This window comes from Sorex araneus, chromosome 8 (assembly GCF_027595985.1).
Source record: "Sorex araneus isolate mSorAra2 chromosome 8, mSorAra2.pri, whole genome shotgun sequence".
NCBI classification, from domain to species: domain Eukaryota; kingdom Metazoa; phylum Chordata; class Mammalia; order Eulipotyphla; family Soricidae; genus Sorex; species Sorex araneus.
The window spans coordinates 24612737-24633406 of record NC_073309.1 but is presented as its reverse complement, the minus strand read 5'-3'; the positions used below and the strand labels follow the sequence as shown (position 1 = coordinate 24633406).

Sequence of the window (20670 nt, the reverse complement as noted above, 5' to 3'; positions counted from 1 at the left end):
AAGTCTCCATTGTGAGACTTGTTGTTACTGTTATTGGGATATTGAATACACCACAGGGAGCTTGCCAGGCTCTGCCATGCGGGCGGGATACTCTCGGTAGCTTGCCGGGCTCTCCGAGAGGGACAGACAAATCGAAGCCTGGTCGGCCGTGTGCAAAGCAAACGCCTTACCTGCTGTGCTATCGCTCCAGCCCAGACTGGTTGGGATAAATTCGAATATGTTGTCATCACAAACAACTCCCAAATCTCAAGGGCTTAAGTTTTTCAAAGTTTGCAACAGGTCTAAGCATCTCAATACCAGCTAACCTCTGCGCAGTGACTCAGAGAGGCAGAGGTTCCACCACCTCAGCACCTCAGCACGAAGCCAGTACATTGACTCAAGTTGTTTATATTTTTGTGACCCAAACCAATAGCAAGACCTATTGAATTATAGGGAGGCTTGGAAGTGTGGTGTCCAGTATCTCCAGAAATAATTTACGTAAGCACTAAGAATACCTAATTCAGCTAAAAACTTTGAATGTCTCTTGGCTCTGCAGAGACCTGCATAACCATGAATGTCACATTTATCCTTAAGCCCTCCCAAATTAAGGGGTATCAGGGTTATGATATGCTCTGCCTGAACCTTCTGCTTACTTCCATGCATTAAGCCATCACATCGAATGAGAAAACCATGAAATAGATACTGCCTCTCCGCTTTAAAATGTGGAAAAAGGTGTTCAAAGAGACAAAGTGACTTTCCTACGCTAACGTTGAGACCCAAGTTCATGGTTTTCCACCTCTCAAACCAAAATCCAGCAAGATTCTAAAACCATTGCTTTAAGCCTTTTCAAAAATACGTAACCAAATGCTTTCAAGGGTGTTCTAGATATTGTGTTCTTGACAACCCTATGGAGTTGATAGGAATACTCCTTTTACAGTGGATAATCCTAGAGTCAGCAAGGTTAAATGTATCCTCTAAGAAGCCAAGGATCTAAATCACATCCTAGGGCAGCAACAAAATCTCTTCAAGGAAGAGTTCCAGGGCTATGAATATGAGAGTACCCCCGACCCCACTAACGCCCCATCCTGTAAGCCTGAACCCCAGGCAGCAGGTAGAGGGGAGGGAAGGAGGCAAGACAAATTCCAACCCTTACAGAGTTCAGACTCTTAAACACTTATAAAAGCTTTAAGATCCAGACAAAATCCAGACCTAAGTGCAAAGGTTACTGGAGTTGGGATTTTATTGCCAGATGTAAATCCGTCTCCTGTAAGACCTGCTCCAGGTCCCTTGTGCCTCGCTTGAAATATTTCATGTGTGCAGAATGGATTTGTTGGCTCCCTGTTGCCTCCGTAAATTATGAAGTCCAAATTTCTTAGGGCCTGGATCCAACAGGAATAGCTCAAACTGCTCCCTTTGAGCACTGGATGGTGGACAACTTTGCTTCTTTCCTGGGGATGGCCCTGATTTATTCTTTGGGGAATTAGCAAATCATGAGCTACCATTTTAGATGGGAGACTCACCACTTGGCTCCAAATCGGTCTCCCCCAGCACCCAGTGCCCGAGTTTGAACTATGGTCCTCACCATCCTGTGAGAACAGCTGATTTGTCCCACTATAAAGATAAAGAAAGTGGACGGGGGCGGGGGGGGGGGGAATGAGCTAATTCGATTCTCTCGCTAAGGAACCTGACACGTAATAAAGAGGATTAGATTGGAGACTGAAACTCTTTCATTGCAGCGTCCTAGAGAGCGAGTTCCTGAGTTTCTTGCTAAAAACTATGAGTCTTGCTGCCCAAGGTGGGATATCTAACTCTTTCTACTTATCCTTTACATTCTTGTTCCACTTAGCTTATCTTTTCTTCGTTTGTTGCAATAATCAAAAGAATCTTGACCAAGTGCACATTAGCCCATCCACAGTCATGACAGACATCTCATCTTCACTTTTCCGATATTCATGACACACTTTTCTAGCTTTCTCCTCAAACTCAGAAATGTCACCAGCTTGCTCTTGGAGTGCCCCTCAACTCAAAATGATATAGGTGAGTGGAATGGGGAAGAAGCCAAAACCATGCTTCTGTGCCTTTAATTAACTTTAATCTGTGCCAGGCTTAAAGTTCTAGAAGATGCTGCATCTCACCGGCAAGCTTACGCATGACACTGCTAGAACCCACAGCTGCAGAGTGAGCCAATATCCTTCTCAACCTAGTACCACCATCACCTTCTCTGGCTTCACCTCATCCACTCCTTCCATTTTTCCTACTATGAAGATGCATAACTATTACCTTTCTTACTGGAATTGCTGTTTCCTCTTCTCTGATTAAAAACCCAATTTGTTGGTCCCAGTCAGATTATGTCTTGACTATCTGCATACTGCTATAAGGCACAATTAATTGAGATTAGTGACTCCATTTGCCCTTTATGTTTATTCTCCCTCATTGCAAGTAACATGTTGCATTATTATTATCTGATTTATTTCATGGAGGGGCCCCTCCATTGCGCTAATTGTTATTTAAATGCCTCTTCCTTCTGGATTAATCCACCAGATGAGCTATCTAGTGCCTCTGTACAAAAAGAACTTCAGGTTTGTTTCTGTCCCCCCCCCCCCTCAGGCCCCAGTCCTTTCTAAAATAAGATGCAGTCTTACTTAAGAGAGGAGAGTTTGCAGAGAAGCAATACTTCTATGTGGAAATGGAAAACAGCACAACTGGTGGTCTGGAAATGTGCCTGGCTCTGCACACAGCTCAGGGGCAAATGTCCAGGGTAGGGGGTGAGAGAGTGGGAGACAGACACTGAGTAAAGGAAAAGCCAAAGACGAAGAAAGGAGGGCCAGTTTCTTCAGAAGCTCCTTTATCTGTGATCCAACCTCTGTGTAGGCACGGAAGCTTTGCGATGAGGTCCCTTAGCAAGAGTGTTCATAAAATGGCACATGCACATTAAGAGAAACAGATACTGATGTTCTCCATGCTAATACATAATGCACAGGAGGAAATACCTATCCCAAAGGAGGAACATCTCTGTGCAAGTTGGACCTATGTACAAATAGTTTGCTAGATGACTAGGATGATACCAGATTATATTGCCAACATTGGTTGCCATGCACTTAGTGTTCAGTTCTATGTGCTTACTTCCCAACTTATTAAATCACTAAAAGATTTTTAACCCCATCTTGATGATGAAGAAATCAGAAATCAGGGAATAAGAAACTTACTTGATAGTAAGAAATGCAGCCACCAGACAAGGTGCCAGGTTCACACCACTACACCTAATGCATCTGCTGTGTAGGATTGTAGGGGCTGCACCCAGACACCAGTTTGCTATTCCGTCAATGTGCATGTGTGTATGTGTATGTGTGTGTGAGAGACAGAGAGAGAAAGAGAGAGAGGGGGAAGGAGGGAGGGAAAGGAGAGAGAGCACACAGAGGCTTATATTTATATGGCTTGTATTAACATAGAAATTTCTGGAAGGCAGCCAAGAAACTGTTAGGCATTCATACCTCTGGAGAGTGGGGATGAAATAATCAGATGACTTATTTGTCTCTTTGCACCCCACTACACTGTCTCAGGAATTCATCCAGCTGTAAGTAATGGAAAACCCAATTAACAGAGACTTCAACAAAACCCGTTCGCTTGTCTAACACAAAGAGACATCCAGAGGTAGAGGTTTACTGCTCCCTGATCACAGGGCTACTTGTGTGTGATTGTCCTGGCCCTGCATAGCCAGCATTCCCTTCCTTGCATCCTGCTTTCCTTCATAGCAGTTATCTTCAGCTAATGTCTCTGTTATCCGGCTCTTGTTTCTTCTCCGCTTCCTGCTCTAGGATGTCAACTCTGATGATGGGGACTGCGCTTTGTTTCTTAGCTGTATCCCAGCCACTTAGGACCCTCCCTGGTGCAGAGAGAAACGTTCAATAAACACTTGTTGAATCAGGGAAAGAATGACTGTTACCACATCTCTCATTGTGTCCATGTTCACTACTCAAAAGAGAGAGGAGCTATTAACACTAACCCTGTCTTCTTTCCTTCTGAAAACAAGTGACTACCCAGAACCCTCCACGCAGATGGCCTTTGCATCTTAGTAGCCTGAGTTGGTGCTTGCAGCCGATCTGCCCTGCCAAAGATGCTAGAAAACCAGGAGCCTGTGGCATGCCTCCCAGGCACTCCAACAACTTCAGGATTTGCTTAGCCAAGAAGAAACAGGGGGTGAGACTTTTCTGCATGTGTATGTGACTTTTACATTGATTTTTTGCCCCTTAACTAAAGGTAAGGACCTCTATAGCCTTGTTCAGAATGTCAGAGGGTAAGGCTAGGCCTGGATGTGTTTCTGTTTTGTTTGGGGGACATACCCAATAATGCTCCAGAGCTACTCCTCCAATCTGTGTTGGGGGTCATTCCTGGCAGTGCTCGAAAAACCCTGTGGTGCCAAGGAACTAACCTGAGCCCCCCCCATTTGCAAAGCATATGCTCAATGAATATGTCTTTAAAAACTGAAGCTCCGTTCATGATAAAAAATAAAAAAGGACCTGCCAGGGAGTTCATATTTCCACATTTATAGGTATCTAAAGGGCTGGAAGATGGTGGGGGGGTGGGAGCGGGGGGATATTGTTCCTTGAGAAGACAGAGAAGTCTAATTCCCATAGAGATGCATAATTAATGTGAATCTGGAATCTTAACTGTGTCATCTAAGTAGTGATGGATTCAATACTCCTCAACCACTTTTCTAATGATTGGATAAAAGCAAACAAAAAAATCCTTGAATAACATGAATAAAATGTTTAAGAAAAGAAAAAAAAAGATTTTTGTTGGTCATTATGCACAGGATTGCCACTTTACAAACGGGTAGACTAAGGTTCCCAGGAATAGACTGTGCGTAGCCTGGCAATGGTCATGGCAGAGCCAGGACAAACTTCCAGCCTTGTATGTCACAACAGACCCTTTTTCTCCTCCCTCCCGGCCACCTGGTCCTCCAGTGCTTACCCCAGTGATGGGATCCTCCTGTTCCTCCCAGGGAACTTCTATGGAGAAACAACCTAGGCTCCGTAAAAGAATCCCAGGCTCTTCTCCATTAACAGTGTAATCAAGAGTAATAAATTCATCCCCAAACACAAGGATGCCCTTAATCCCCACCCTGCCTTTCCACATCCCTGTGCTGTTTATAACGCCAAAGGAGTTTCAGTGGTTAATGTCTACTCTCGGGCTTCTCTTTTATATACATATAAATTTATATTTCATAATTATAGTTGCAGGCTTCCCCTCTGCTCTGCCCCTGCCCTGGTGCTGTCGAGTGACACAGGAAATGGTTTATGTTCTCCAGTCTCCACTGACAGTCTAATCCTACTTGTGTATTTCAGGCTGTCTCTGTCCAGTTCCTGTTCTTGCCGCAAGACAGACACCATGCCCAGTGGCCCATCTCTGCAGACTCAAAGCAGTGTGCATCTGGAGCAGACCTCGTGAGCACCCCCTTCTGGAAGGGCACCAGCTTCCAGGCAGAAGGGCTCAGAAACCCCGACAAGGAGTCCCACATCAAGGAAGGTGTCAAGAGCAGACTTTATTTGTTGATTAAATAGCTCGCACTCAGGAGCAGGCTTGTGAAATGGCAAGGTTTCTCTTCTGAACCAGCGAACCTGAATCTCCAGAAAGCAGAGGCACCTGACTTTCAAATGGCCTTGGAATCCTGTTGCCCAACTATAATGAAAGAGCAGGACAGCTTCCCCACTGGGGAAGCGCTGCGGGTTGTGTCTTCTAGGTCAGATTTAATTCTTTCTTAGAAAAGGCCCCAAAGCTACAGAGCAACTCAAAGATCCATGGGACCCAGGTTGTCTCCAGTGCACTCAGGTATAGGGCCCAAGTCAAAGCTCGCGTCTCTCTCCAGTTTCCTTGCTCATCTGTGAGAAGAGAAAAGAACCCGCCAAGTTCTCTTCTCAGCACTCATCCATTGATCGTCGAGTTGCTCGAGCGGTCTCAGTAACCTCTACATTTGATCTATCCCTGAGATTTTAGAAGCCTCTCTCTTCTCAGCCTTCCCAACGATGCCGCACTGGAGGCTCTTTCAGGGTCAGGGGAATGAGATTCAGCTGGTTACTGGTTTTGGCATATGGATACACCATGGGAAGCTTGTGAGGCTGTCCCATGTGGGCAGGAAGCTATCAGTAGCTTGCTAGTTTCTCCCAGAGGGAAAAGCAGGTCATAAGAAATTGCGTGGCCACTTTGCGGCCGCGCACTTCTGGGAGCTTGCTTTTTAGTCTCTGGATGTTGGCCGTTGATGGGATTACACACACCTGAGAACTGATGCACTCAAATTCCATCCCAGCTCTACTCCACGCCCATCAAGCAAAGAGGTGCACTTCCTACTTGCATTGGCATTCTATATGGCCAGTCATTGAAGGTGAAAAATCTCTCAGGTGAGCCTCTGCAGTGTTAGACTTAGCACTAACCTCAACATCAGCTTAGTTGTCCTAGCTTTTCCCTTTTCTTTCTGATCACTTTGGTATGACATGGCACAAAGGACAGAAGAATCCCACCACACAGGGGAGTGGGAGTTAAGCTTCTCTCATCAGAGACCTCTTAGTGAAATCAGTTCTTTCTCAAAACTACATCATCCAGGAACTGGAAGATAGTACAGCAGTTAGAGAGCATGCCAAGCACAGCCCTGACTCAGATTCAATTCCCAGCACCACATGGTCCCCCAAGAACTGCTGAGTGTGGCCCTGTAGGTCTTCAACACCATTGGAATGACCTGCCTGGGTATTCCCCAGCACTGTAGTATTAATTGCATCCTTTGGCCCTTGCACTGATCTACTCATCTGATTTGCTAGTGGGGCCCCTGAACTCCTGAATATCGCTTTGGAGCTCCCTCCCTCCAAAAAAAATCTACATTAGCTAAGTACAGCAGATTAATTGAGCATCAGAAGTAGTTACTGTTCCCAAAACTTTGAAGCTCCAACCCCAGATAGGGTGGGGTGCTATACATACTATCTCTCAAGCTCCCATTTCCAGATTTTTTGATACTAGTCCTATTATACTGTGAAAGTTGAAGTCTCTTAGGGTCCTATTTTTGCAGAATAAAACAAATAACTCCCAATTTCAGGTAAATATTATGACCTACAAGACAAGTTTTGTCTTGCTGATCACCAGCCCTTTGCCCCTAACTTGAGTAATCAGCATGAGATGATAGCTTGATGAAAGAACACAGGAAGAAATGAACATCCGTAGTGTTTGCCTTCATGCCTACTGTCTCATGAGCATTCAAAAAACACTAGGTTTGTTTTCCAGGATGCTGCAGAACTATGGAATCCAACAGAACTCTGTCTGCATGAGAGCAAGACCTGTTTGTTATGTTTAGTGCTATATCTTGCCCTCTGAGTGCCATACCCACATTTAGAAGACACTCAATAAATGTTTGTTGAATGAATGTGTCATTCTTCCCAGCAGACTGTGACAGGTGAAGCAAAAGGTCAGTCCCTTGGGATTCTGATGTAACCTCACTGACACCTCCTACCACATGTGTACAAGACACACTCGGACATATTTCACCCAAAGACCAAGGACTCTGAGAGTCTCATGTTTGCTTACAACCATCACAACCTATCAACAGCAAACATGATGGATTTTGACTTGTAAGTACTAGAAACAACTTCTACTGCCCCTACTCCTCTTCCTGCAGATGGAATTTCAACAGAAAATTGCAATGAAAAATACTCCCTGTGAAATCCCACAACCTCTGTCATGATGAAAAATGTCATAGGAGGGCATTTTTATAAAATAGTAGCATGCAAAAGTAATCAGTACTGGAAAACTCAAAGACAGATGAAGAAAACAAGAGGAACAGATCCAATAGCCGTGATTTTATGAATAGACTATTCCACCACCCCACTCATTTAAAAGACCCTCATGAGGTCTTTTTTTACAGCAGGTTATGAATCATCTTCATGATATCTTTAAATGGTTGATCAATACTATATTTTCCCATAAAATGTTTGGTTTGAAATCCGATTTTAAGTGCATTAGAGTTTTTGTCCATGAAATGGGTGAACGCCATAATAAATTGTCATCAAATATGAAAGAAATATAGCATAGATTAATTGCCGTATTTATTTATGAGTCCATAAAATACCTTGCAAATGTCCTGGCACATTTTTGGGATACCAATTTGAACCTTCAGGAAAGTTAAAAGCATTAAAAGAGACTGCAAGGAGATTTATTAGCAGAATGTTTTTAATTGCAGACCCAAGCGGACTTGTAGGTAGTAGAATGGCTGTACCCTTCATGGGCATGCCTCGTGTGTGTGTGTTTCTTTCTTTTTCCTTTAAAAAAATGATATACTTTCCATAGTTTTATTGACTTGGGGAGATTAGTTGTAAATTACCGGGGCCTACTTGTGACATTGCAAATGGTCCCGGCTTCCTTCAAAGAGCAGGTCTCAGGTGGCACAGAAGAAAGAAGGTTCCTAACCAGTTCTAAAGCTCAGTTTTTTTAAGAATAGAAGAGCCCAGAGTACAAGGGGAAATTGGAAGAAGGCCACAAAGAAGACCAAGATGTGTATGGCTTGAAGCCTCTCATATTTTAATGAAAGACTTAAATTTTATGACAGTAAAATCCTTTAGAGGCAGGAACATCAAGGTCCTTCTTGAGCAGACTACAGCAACAACCTGGTTAGAGAGGATTGTGCCAAGAGTGGCCAGTGGGGCTTGAAGCCCCACCTCAGAAGCCCCCTTTAGTATTTAGCATGATTTGCTTCCTGCTGGAAACTCAAGATTATTTCTTTGGAGAGAGCACAGTGGGCTGAGCACATGGCTTGCAGGTAGGAGCCCTGGGTTCTGTTCCCAACACCACATGTGATCCCCTGAACACTGCCTTGAGTGACCCCTACAATACAGATATAAGATTGCTCTGGCCTGTCACAATGGGAAGGAAGGACATGGTAGCAAGCCCCAGGGAGTCCATATATGGTGTCTGTCCCTTCATGGTCTTTCACTTTTCATAGGTATCACCTGCCTTAGATGCGGGTTTCAAACACTGTTTCCTGTTTTCAAATCTGAACATCCATTCTTTCCTTTTGGTTCCCTGAAAGCATATCAGATTCCTCAATCTTATTATTGAATAGTTGTCACCATTGACAAGAAAAAATAATCAAGAATTTCATACAGAAAAATCATTTTGAGAGTGGGATGTGAAGTCACCAGACCCTCAGTTTACTGCTGTGGCCATTTTTCCCTTTAAGTCTCTCTTCCTGAAAGTGGTCACTAAAACCAAACTTGGTATATAGACATCATCCTGGCTGAAGGTTTAAAGCAGATTTTTTTTTAAATTGGGGTGGAGGGGTTGTTTTTTGTACATCTTACTCATCACAGATGCTCAGCTTTCTACTTATCATTTTAGAGACCCATCAAATTTCTAAAGTTTCCAAAGCTCTTTTCTAATGCAGATGGCAATGAAAACATGGACCGAAGACCAGAAACTTGTGTGTTTAGTGACATCTCCAACTATAGACTCTCTGCTACATCAGGCTTTGGGCAATCAAAGTGGACTGGCTCCTTCCAAGTGGAGTAAGGAACATCTTCTGGCAATGTCCAGCTTTGTGTCTAAAATAGAATTTTGTAGAAAGATCCCAAGTTAAAAGGTCTGGATTCTTGTCCCTCCTTAGTCATCTACTGAATTTATATGACCATGGAGTTGGCTTCTCGCCTCTCCAACTTCCTTCTGTCAAGCAGAAATGTTTAGGGAAGGATTGAAGCCCTGACAAATGCAAAGAAACACACCATCCTTTTGAGCTCTACGCTCGGAAGTGCAGCTGGCTTTCCAACCTACCAGAATCTAGCATCCAGTTGAATGTTTCTACTTTATCCCAAAGCAGTTCATTCTTTCTCTTTGTCACCTTCTTGGCAAACGACATCAACACCTTTATCTGGGAAATACTGCCTTTTTCTTTTCCTCTCCTGGTGCCAAAGTTGTTGTTGACATTCTGCAGGAGCCTGCTGCATTCCCAATCAGAAGCCCTGCTCGATACTTCCGTCAAAACAATTAGCCTTCATTTCAGTTCCACTCAGGGAGACCTGCAGTGAGTGAGCAGGATAAATTATAGATGCATCTGTCCAGATGCACTTGTTCATTCATGCATAGATTTGAGGAAATTTCATTCTTCTCAGTTCAAAAGCCATCACTTAAAAATTCGTACTTACAAATATAATTGAGTCCTTTTACCACTCTGTTATGACGTTCCCATACTCACACATTCCATCTGGGATGTGAGACATTTGAAGTTGATTTGGGCATTTCTTCTTTGGGTATCCATAGGATTTGGGCATCCATCCCTTCATCCTCATAAAATCTTTTGTCTTTGCAAATCATTAGGAAATGATAGCTATTTAGCCTCAAATAACACAATATGATTTGTTTTCCTTTAAAAAATTTATTTTGTGGTCCCTGCAGTTAAGTTTATTGTCAAAGACACTTTCTATGCCCAGGACCCTTAGGGGATTTTTAAGCAAAGCCACGTGAACTTCAAATAAACCCTGTAGAATTGTACTCTCTCTGCTCCAGATAGGTCTTTAACAGTTTACTTTGTTTCATAGTTGCTTTAACGGGAAGTTAGAGGAAATATCAGGCATGTTATATAATATAACAAAGGAGTCCGTAAGATTTGCTTTAAATATGTTAGGTCAAATGACTCTTTTAAATGTATCTGGGAGGGTATTGAATGGGTATGTTCACAAAATCCACAAAACCCAGAGCTTCCACAAAACCTAAAGTCTACCCATACACAATTGGGCATTCCCCCCAGCCCACCCTTTTAATTCATCAGCACTGAACAAAAGCAATAAAATGTCAGCCGTGGAGGAAAGCTTAGACACTCAAGCGGTGGAGTGGGTGCTTGTAATAGGCTAAAAGAGAAGGGTTTCAAGGCTGTTCACCTGGACAGCCTTTCCAAAATGCCAAAACTCCTTTGCACCCAAGGGTTTTTGTTTTGTTTTGTTTTTGTGTGGGTTTTTTATTTTTTCATTGCTACTAATTTAACCTGCTAGCTTTGTTTTGTTCTCCGAGTGCTCAGAATAATGGGAAAAGAAGACATAGTCCATAGGAAGCATTTTCAGGGTGCCCTACTCCCTATCAAATGCCACTCACCACCCGTGCTGTGATAATCAAATATCTGGCCAAACAGGATATGTATGGGGTGGGTGCAGCCACTTCCAGGAAAGAAATATAAATTGAAGTCTCAGGGCCTGGAAAACCCTACCAAAGGGAGAGTTCCTTGGGAAGACATTCTAGCACCTTGCAGCAGCTCCAAAGACAACAGAAATGGGCGCTGAACATGAAACCTGCCCTTTTGTTCCCTTTCTTTTTCTCCATAAGAAAGACACTGAGGCATGTACAGTTTCTTCCCTAAATTACTCCACTGTCCTACCTCCTCTTGCTTTTGAAAAACCACATTGCTTTCCTCTAATCCTAGAGAGCAAAGACAAGGAGGAGGAAGGCCTGGAGGCCCCGCACAGCACTGAATACCGCAGAAGTCTTATAAATCAGCTGAAAATCAATACATTCTATATGGTACTTTCTCCTTTGCAACCAGACCGCCAGGGGACAGAACTAATGCTTTTTCTCTACCCCACCCCCATTTTTCTGTCATAAAAAAAAAAAAAAGGAAAAGAAAGAAATTCGGCTTAGGGAGGAATGGGCAATCAAAGTTGCTGAGTAAGTATTTCAACAACCTAATTTTATTACTTTACAATTGACATACCTTCCCTCTGGAAATGTTTGCAATTAATTAATTAGCAGTAATCTTCCCCAAGGGACAAATTTAATGAATTCTCTCCTATTCTTACTTTTCAGGAGAGGAAAAAAAAATGCTTAGATGTCTCCGAGCTGCAAATGTGTGGACGGCTCCAAAGTGCATTTTGAAAAATCAAGGGGTCTATTACATTGGATTTTTATCACTAAATCAATCCGGCAATAACTATGGTTCCTTTTTCTAACTAGGAATTTCCCGGCTTGAACGCAAGGAAATGACGCCCTTCAGCCAAGAAGCCTCGTTGGATGTGTTCAGATTTGGAATGGAACTCCCCGAGTTCATTTCTCCAGCCGAGAGGGGAGACTGTGGTTTACAGTTTCTTTTCTTTTCTGCAGAATCTGTGAAGAAAAAAATGGGAAAAGGGAGCAGAGCTGCAAGGAGAGATGGAAGGCTTCAGGGCCTACTAGATCTTCTCTGCGAGGTATCAAGAAGCAATCCTGTGACCAGACATCTTGGGGCATCCCAGACCCTGCCAGGTCCCTGGGCATCCTCCCAGTCTCCCAAGAATCCGGGGTAGCAGGCCGAGCCAGGACTTTTCTTGCATTTCAATTAGGAAAAAAATAAAAACTGGGTCCTTGGAACAACTTCCTTGATCTCTAAAGGGAAGACAGAGCTTTTGTGAACCCCCAACCATAAGTAATTTTTTTTTAAAGGAGGAGGGGGGGGCTTTCTGTTGTGCAAATCCCAAAATCACATTCTACTCAGCATCATCGGAGACCTCCCCCTCACCAGTCCAGTCCACTTCCAAGGCCCTAAGGGACAGTATTACCAGGCCTGGAGCTGGTGACTTCGGGTATGCGGAGTCTGCAATGATCCCAGGATGACTGCGAGGGCCATCGTCCCTTCCTGGTCGCTCCCGAGCTCCTCTGCCTATCTGTACCTTTTTGAGGACCCGTGTGATGGAGGGCGCTGGTCACACCCTTGGGCCTGGTCGGGGTGTCCGCGCGGGTTGCAGGGAACCGGCCGCCCTCCCGGCGCTGAACCGCGGCTCGCCAGCGCCACCCCCCAGCGGAGCGCCGCGGCTGCAGCTCGGCCCCGTACCTTACTCCCGTTCCCCCAGCTCCGGGTTGGACTGCGCGGGCGGTGCGCCCCCAGAGTCTTCGAGGAGTGCCTAGGGGTGGGCCGGGGTGGGGGGCGGTGGAGGGATGCTCGCCCCAGCGTCCGGAGATGCCAAGGGTCAGCGCGTTTCTAGGCCGACTCCCAGGAGACCTGAAATTTGGCCTCCGAGGGGTGCTCTTGGCTGTCTTCGAGGGCACGGCCCGGGCAGTGCAGCCTCCAGTGCACGGTCCCGGCCAAGGCCGGAGTTTGGACAGCGTGTTCTAACGAGCTTCCTGGGGAGACTCGGGGCAGGAAGCCAGGTCCCCGTGCACCAAGTCGGGAGGGCCAGCGGGCTCCTCCGACACCCCAAGAAGCGCGGGGCTCGCGGCGAGAAGTAACTTTGGTGCGGCGGCGGGCGGGGGCGCGGGGCCGCGGCCGTCTCCCCCGAGCCCCCGCGCCTCCACCTGCCGCGTCTCCCCTCCCGCCCCTCCCCCGCGCGCCTGTTCTCCGAGGCTCCGCGTCTCCATCCACTCCCGCCTCCTGCTCCCGCTTGCCTTTCTCCCCCACTTCACTCCTCCTTTTTTTCCCTCTCTCTCTCTCTCTCTCTTTCTCTCTCCCGTCTCTTCTTTTGTATTCTCTCCTCCCCAGCCTCCCGGCGGGCTTCCGCGGGGGAGGCGGTAAGCGAGCAGCGCCCGGGGCCTGAGCGGCGGAGATGGGGGGGTTGGGAGGGAGGCGTTTCTTCAAATTAACTCCGGGGTAATTTGGGGAGGTGTTGCCTGTGTGTGCGCGCGCGCGAGTGCTTCAGACGGGAAGGGGTTGCATCCATCGCCGAAGCGGCGAGGGTCAGGGTCTTCTTGGACGTGCCTCGCCTGCTGCACAAACCTCCCGGAGCAAGTGTGAGCGCGGGGGAGAGGGCGCGCGCGCGCGCACGGGCTGGCTGCGCTTGGCACGCTTGGAGGCCCGGGGCCCCGGGGGCCCGGGGACCCGCCTGGCGGCCCGGGATTACCGTGACGTCACATCGAGTCTCTGGCCACCTTGGACTGGGACACCTCGGGAGCCGCACAGCGCCGAGCCGCGCCTCACCTGGCCTCGCCACCGCGCGCCTTTGGTGACCTGTACCCTCTCCCTTCCCCTGCCCATCCATGGGCCCTTCCGTCTTCTGGACCACGCGAGCCGCAGAGGCGTCTTGTGGAGCGCAGAGCTCGGTGGCGGGGCTACCCTCGGCTCTGCCTCCCTTCGCGCCCAGCGCGCGGAGGTTCGGCCGCTGGGCACCCGCCGTGGTGTAAGGAACCGAGGCGGCGCACGACTGAAGGTGCAGACCCTGGGGGCCAGAGAAGAGGAAAGCAGGCCAGGGACAGACACCATGTCCTTCCCGCACTTTGGACACCCATACGGCAGCGCTTCCCAGGTAAGTGGCTCCTGGGACCGGGAGCAGACTGGGTGGAGAGGGTGCCCGTGCAAGAAAGAGCCTGTCCCGGAGCGCCCTCCCCTCCATGGAGTGCCCAGAGAAAGAGGGAGAGGGGAAAAGGAGAGAGAGAGAGAGAGAGAGAGAGAGAGAGAGAGAGAGAGAGAGAGAGAGAGAGAGAGAGAGAGAGAGAGAGAGAGAGAGAGAGAGAGAGAGGTGCCACTGAGCCCTGTCACTCCCCCCCTGTCTGGCTCTAGCTAAAGCAGCTCGGGCTCAAGAAAATCGTGTGTCCCGAAACTTGGGCGCTCCTACCGTGAGCTCAGAGAGGTGGGTGGGGTCTAAAGGAGATTTCTAGAGGCCTCATTGCTCTCCAAAGGAGCCAGGAAAGATACCCCTAGACCAGAGCGCTGTGCAGCTGTGCATTCCCCCCATCCAGCTGCAGCTGCCCTCTGTTTCCCTGCAGTTGTGTGTGTTTAACCTCTGCTCTTTCCCCGCCCTCCTTCCCTTCCTTAGGGTGGTGGGAGCTGTTTTTTGGTTTCTTCGTTTTTCCAGAGTAGGGAGGGTGTTGTGGAAGGGCACAGGGGGTTCCTGGGAGGAAATTCTAGGATTCCCCATCCCTTGTGTTTTAACTGGATCCCTCCCCTTCAGGGCAGAGGATAGCCCCAGCTTGACCTCTGCTCCCCCACTACCCCCCCCCCATGCTGTGGTCTTGGATAAGTTCACTCTCTCCCGCTTTCACTCTTCAGCAGTAACGTGGGAGGTAGAGATGCGAAGGTCTCTAAGGCCTTGGAAATAGGCCCCTGGGATGGGGCAGGGAGTGCAGAAAAAATCTGCTTACTGCCATTGGTGTCTCAAAGCTGTCCCACCACCCACCACCCACCGCCCCAGGGACTCTGCTGCCTTGGCAACCCCGTGGATCACCTATGGGGCAGTTTGCATAAATTGCATCAGCAGATAATTCCCGCCCCAGGTCACAGCACACGGGTGACATTTAGCTCATGTGGGTCCAGGAGACAATCCGCCTGAGCCCCGCGGCCCTGAACTTCTCCACTCGCTCTCTCGCCCCCTCCCCCCTCCCTCCCGTAGTTTCTGGTGTCTGCAAGTTCCGGCGCCACTTGCTGCGACACGGCCCCGCGCTCCGTCCCCGACGTAGCTGCAGGCTCCGCGCCGGCGGCCGCGCTCTGCTGCGCCCCGTATGAGAACCGGCTGCTAGGCAGTGCGCGACCCGAGCTGGGGGCGGCCTTGGGCATCTACGGAGCCCCCTACGCGGCCGCAGCCGCTGCCCAGAGCTACCCCGGCTACCTGCCCTACACCTCCGAGGCGCCCGCGCTGTACGGAGCGCTGGTGAGTACAGGCGTGCAGGGGTGGTGGGGAAGGGCATGACTGAAGCTCCCCAGAACCACAGCAGGGGGTAAAATTCATCTCCAGAGGAAAATAGGAGGAAAGAAGCCCAACTCCAAGGAAATGACCAGATTGTGTCTAATGGGGGAGGGGGAGATCACAGTGTCTCTTTGTTAAAATGCTATTTGGTAAACATTTGTGTCTCTATTCATCCCATGAGGTAAGCAAGCCATTACCTGTGCATGGTGCAGAAGAGAAAAAGTAGGGAGCAGAGAGCTTAACCTCCGCTGCCAAAGACTCAGGTGCAGAGAGATCAGGGAGGAGACTAAGGCCTGGAAGTGCACTGTTGGTGTAGGGGAAAGGGTATGGCCCCAAGGGGTAACCCTGGTAAGGACTGGTGCTTTTCCAATACCAGCAATTCTGCTAAGAGTTCTTCCTCAATAACCTGTCCATTTTTATCGTTATCCCCTTTTCCCCAGGGGGAAACCGAGGCAGAGAGTACCTCAACTGTGCCCAAGATCACACAGCTGCTTTTGGGCTTTGAACAGATTCAACTCCACAGCCCGACTTCTGCAATCATTCACCTTCTCCTCCAATGGAGACCTGAATTCTTCCCTTTTTTTTTTCTCCCCTCCAGAATCCACAGTACGAATTCAAGGAAGCTGCCGGGAACTTCACTCCAGGCCTGGCACAGGCAGGAGCTTACTACTCCTATGAGCCTACTCTGGGGCAGTACCAATATGACCGGTAAGGAGTGTTGTTGGCATGGAAGGTTCTTTCCCCTGCCCTACCATGGGCAGGCTGGGGCAATCAGGGCCGAGCACTGGAGGAGGGAGTACACGGGGAGGGGAAAGGAATCCAATCTCACTTTCAGGCTGTCGTGGTTTGCTGCAGATTCCAGCTGCCAGGTCAGAAAGCAGAGACTCACAGATCCGGTCTGTCCCCCCCCCCCCCCGCCCCCACTCCCACCCCGTGCACCCCAGGTATGGAGCTGTGGAACTGAGTGGCTCGGGCCGCAGGAAGAACGCCACGCGCGAGACCACCAGCACGCTCAAGGCCTGGCTCAACGAGCACCGCAAGAACCCCTACCCCACCAAGGGCGAGAAGATCATGCTGGCCATCATCACCAAGATGACCCTCACCCAGGTGTCCACCTGGTTCGCCAACGCGCGCAGGCGCCTCAAGAAGGAGAACAAGATGACGTGGGCGCCCAAGAACAAAGGCGGAGAGGACCGGAAGTCAGAGGGCGGGGCAGAGGAGTCGCTGAGTTGCCTAAATTGTGACTCCAAAGGTACCAAAAATGCTCCCCATCCCACCTTAAGGGACACTTGGCTGGCTGGCAGTCTGAAGCCACTCTGTAGATTTCCTTTTCCAGAAGCTGCTTGCTTATTCGCATTCATTTTGTTCATGGAACCTGCTTGGACGCACAACCCCCCCACCCCCTGCTTATCCTGGCTCTTACTCCCCCACTACCTGTGTGGTTCCCTCTGCCTGCGACCCCTACCCAAACCAGGTGCTTCTCCACTGTAAAGGGCCACTCCCTACCCCACCCCCACCCACAACATCTTCCCAGGCCCTCTAAGCCGACCCAGCATCCAACTCTTCACTATCAAGTCCAACCCAACTTCCTTTCTTTCTTTCTTTGTCAAATTAGGTGCTGGGGAAATACAGGATACACTGTTCCTTCCAAAAATGTCAGGCCCATTCAAAAGGGCTCCATCCCTGCTGTTTTGCCTAACTATCCCTAGCCTGTTTCTAATTCTAGGACGAACACCTAGTTGGCTTTCAGTAAACATTTGCTAAATTAAATAATGCACGCCAGCCACCTGTCAGAATAGGGGTTTTAAAAACTTTTCTTTTCCCCTCTTGAAAAGCTGGCATCTGGCTTGGAGTGGGGGCTTCCAAGGCCTGACGGTAGTCTAGAGAGAAGGAATCTTGGCAAAAATGTGGGTAGGGATGGGGGAACAAGGCCTGGGGCCACGTGTGGAAGGTGGAAGGTGTAGCCAGTCCAGTGAATTACGCGCAGAGTGTTGGCCCGGCGCTTCTCGCTAAAAGCTTCTCAGGGAGGGGCACGCCCATAGATTTCCCCTGGGGCGCGGGGCTTTTCTCACTTACTCCGGGTTTCCTGCAGATGTGACTGCCCGCCCAGAGGCTCGAGGGCTCCGGCTGAGTGACCTGGAAGACCTGGAGGAAGAAGAGGAAGAGGAGGACGCCGAAGAAGAGGAGGCAGTGGCCGCAGCCACGAGCAGGCTGGCCGCGTTCCACAAGGACACGCAGACGCTGCTAGCACCCTGCGCCGCCGCCGCTCCAGAGGACGCGCTGAAGCGCAGGGCGTGCGTCCTGGCGGCGCCCCATTTCTCCTGCAGTGAGCCCCGCGGGTCTGGAGAAGCAGACTTCCTCCAGGCCGAGCCCGAGGGCCCCACGTTGACAGTGCACTACGCACCCAGCCCCAAACCCCGCATCTGGTCTCTGGCGCGCACGGCAGCCGCCAGCGCCTTGGAAGGTGCCCCCAGCCCGCCCACACCGCGCAGCCCTGAGTGCCGCCGTCTGATGCCCAGAGAGCTGCCAGGTTTGGGCACCAGACCGGCGATCTCCAGAGAGTCCGCGTGCGAAGAGCCTCCCCGAGTAGCCAAAGCCTTTGGAATGGCCACGTTTGCGCTGCAGCGGCCGCCGCAGAACTGTCCGCTGCCTTGCGCGCGGTGGGGGAACCCAGCAGTGCCATGCCAGTACCCCTCCTCCGGAGCTGAAGGTAGTGGGCCCCTAGCGGCGCGCAGCCATTCCCATCCCAAACGCACCTGCCCCACCGTGCCGCGCTGCCCGTGGCACCCCGTCCGTGCTGAATCCGCCGGCCCACGTCCAGTCCAGGGCCAAGGTCGTCCCATGGCACTCCTAGGAAAGGAAGCTTGAGGAGAAAACTTCCCGTGCCCCCTTGTTTTAAAGCCAAACACCAGAGGCCCAGGCCAGAGAGATAGGACAGCAGGAAGAGCGCTCGCCTTGCAAACAGTTGACTTCACAAATGGTCTCCTGAGCCTTGCCAGGAGGAAGCACCAAGCACAGCCAGGGGTAGCCCCAAACCAAACACAAACCAACCAAAAAAGCCAGTTGCAGTAACTTACCCAGAGTGAGAAAGTTACCTAGCACTGCTCAGGTTGTCTTTGAACCAACTGCCTAGATCTTTCCCTCTTGTCCAGTGCTCTCCCCAAAGTGCTCAGGAGACACCAAAATGACCTTCACACACACACACACACACACACACACACACACACACATGCAGCCTTTCCTGGGCTCCCCATCACAGTCACACTTGCTTATGTAAGTATGAGGTGGGGCGTGGGGAGGGATAGCTCAGCGGGAAAGGCACTTGCCTGGCTCGCTGCTAAACAGGGCTCTAGACTTGGACCCACCCACCTTGCCGGCACCATTGGTTTGAGACTGGGGGTTCACTCCGCCCTTTCTCTTTCCACAGTGGGGCTAGTGCTGCCCTCCCAGAGCTTGATACTCACGGATTTGGCCCCAAGCAGATTAGAGCTGCCCCTCCTTGTGCCCTGCCCTGGCCAGTCTCTGCTGGTGCCCAGTGGATGGGGAATGCCCCCACCCCAAACCCCCCACCAAACGGTTATTCCCCAAGCATCAGGCACCTCCAGCAGATCACTGTCAGAGTCCGCTCATTTCCCCGGGGATCGGCTGCTGGTTTTGTAAATTGGGTTACACTGTGATTTGAAGTTCCACATAATCGGTCCAAGTGTTACCTTGGGCAAGCAAATTGCCTCTAGACCTTCAGAGGAGACACGGCTGACCCTGGCTTCCTCCCGCATCTCCTCCTGGCTGGCCTTCGGGTTTTAATCAACCTTTCCTCTCTCAGCAGGTTAGCGCCTTGGCTGCGATTTGCAGGGGGAGACTTGGACAGGAGCCCTACTTTTCGAACGCACCTCCACGCTAAGAAGTTGGGGACTTCACCAGGGATAGGGACTACTCGCACTTCGCCAAGAGAGAGAGAGACAGAGACACAGAATCCCTCCTCCCAGCCCTATCTTGCACGCTGAGCTGGAATCCTGAGCTCCCCGGAGGAGGATGCCTGGGGAGGGGCGGGGAGGGAAAGGCTTAGGGGTCTGCCCCTCCAGACACACCTCCTGGACCAGTCTCCTCTGGACTCTGGGTCCAAAGCTGCTCCCCCTCTTCCTGCTCACTCCTCCGCCCCTCACTTTGTAACTTCAGTGCGGACCACAAGCGTCTTCTCCCTCCCCAGCCTCTCGTCTTGTCCTTAAAAATATTCTAAACGCACCTAAGCTGTGTGAGCTGTCTGTGTGTTGCCCGTGTGGAGTGGGAAGGAAAACAACATGTGGGGTGCTAGGGATCCTGGGGCCCCAACAGCGAGACTTGCAGACTCTTTATTTTTTTCCCCCCCCTATCATGGCACAGACAGAAAGAAACTGGCCCAGCCTGGTGGGAGTTTGTGCTAAGGGGTGAAAGGGGAGGAGGACATTTTTAAGTTGGGGCGGCACACGGGGAGGGAGCTGTGAGGTATTTGCCTGGAAGCTGCCTCTGTTTCCCGGTTCATACTTGGGATGAACTGGTGGTCCCTTGACATATGACCAAACCGGCCCCAAGGACCAACTCTGATAGCTGTGGGGTCTCTAGGGAGGGAGAAGGGACGTGGGGTTTTGTTGGTGGTTTTTTTTTTGTTTTTTGTTTTTTTTTCTTTTTGGGTCACACCTGACGATGCACAGGGGTGACTCCTGGCTCTGCACTCAGGAATCACTCCTGGCGGTGCTCAGGGGACCATATGGGATGCTGGGAATCGAACCCTGGTCGGCCGCATGCAAGGCAAACACCCTACCCGCTGTGCTATCACACCAGCCCTGGGACGGGATGTGGATTTTGGTTTAATCAAGTGTTTGTGTGCTCCTGGCTTGTCCCTGGGCTCTCTGTGGGGTAGGCAGTGTAGACTGTGAGGACTGGAGTAGGGCTGGGGGAGAGCTTGAGAGATCTGGCCCTGCACCTCTGGCTGGTGGCCTTGACCTTTGCCAGAAGGGAAAGCGGAAGATGAACCTCTGATCTGCGTGAGGGTTGGGGTGGGGGTGTTGAGACTGCAAGCCCAGGGGGAGGGCCCAGGCCCTGCGGGCTGAGT

At 49.9% G+C, this 20670-nt stretch overlaps 1 protein-coding gene across 2 annotated transcripts; it reads left to right on the top strand.

Moving 5' to 3' along the window:
* Nucleotides 1–12945: 12945 nt before the first annotated feature.
* On the top strand, nucleotides 12946–19814 carry IRX6 (iroquois homeobox 6). 2 transcript variants are annotated; one of them, XM_004600959.2, is made up of 6 exons: nucleotides 12946–14204; nucleotides 15288–15545; nucleotides 16180–16289; nucleotides 16526–16833; nucleotides 17674–18291; nucleotides 19408–19814. In XM_004600959.2, exons 1-6 carry the CDS (start codon nucleotides 14160–14162, stop codon nucleotides 19410–19412), a joined length of 1344 nt encoding a protein of 447 aa, XP_004601016.2. In that variant the 5' UTR covers nucleotides 12946–14159; the 3' UTR covers nucleotides 19413–19814. The 2 variants fall into 2 exon arrangements, with proteins under 2 accessions (XP_004601016.2, XP_055001781.1); XM_055145806.1 differs by having other exon boundaries at nucleotides 19405–19814.
* The last annotated feature ends 856 nt before the right edge of the window (nucleotides 19815–20670 follow it).

Bases quoted from the DNA above. Each gene is read 5' to 3' on its own strand.
- IRX6 (XM_055145806.1), top strand. From the start codon at position 14,160: ATGTCCTTCCCGCACTTTGGACACCCATACGGCAGCGCTTCCCAG. The intron at 14,205-15,287 runs GTAAGTGGCTCC...TCCCTCCCGTAG, and splicing joins CATACGGCAGCGCTTCCCAG to TTTCTGGTGTCTGCAAGTTC. The intron at 16,290-16,525 runs GTAAGGAGTGTT...CGTGCACCCCAG, and splicing joins GGGCAGTACCAATATGACCG to GTATGGAGCTGTGGAACTGA.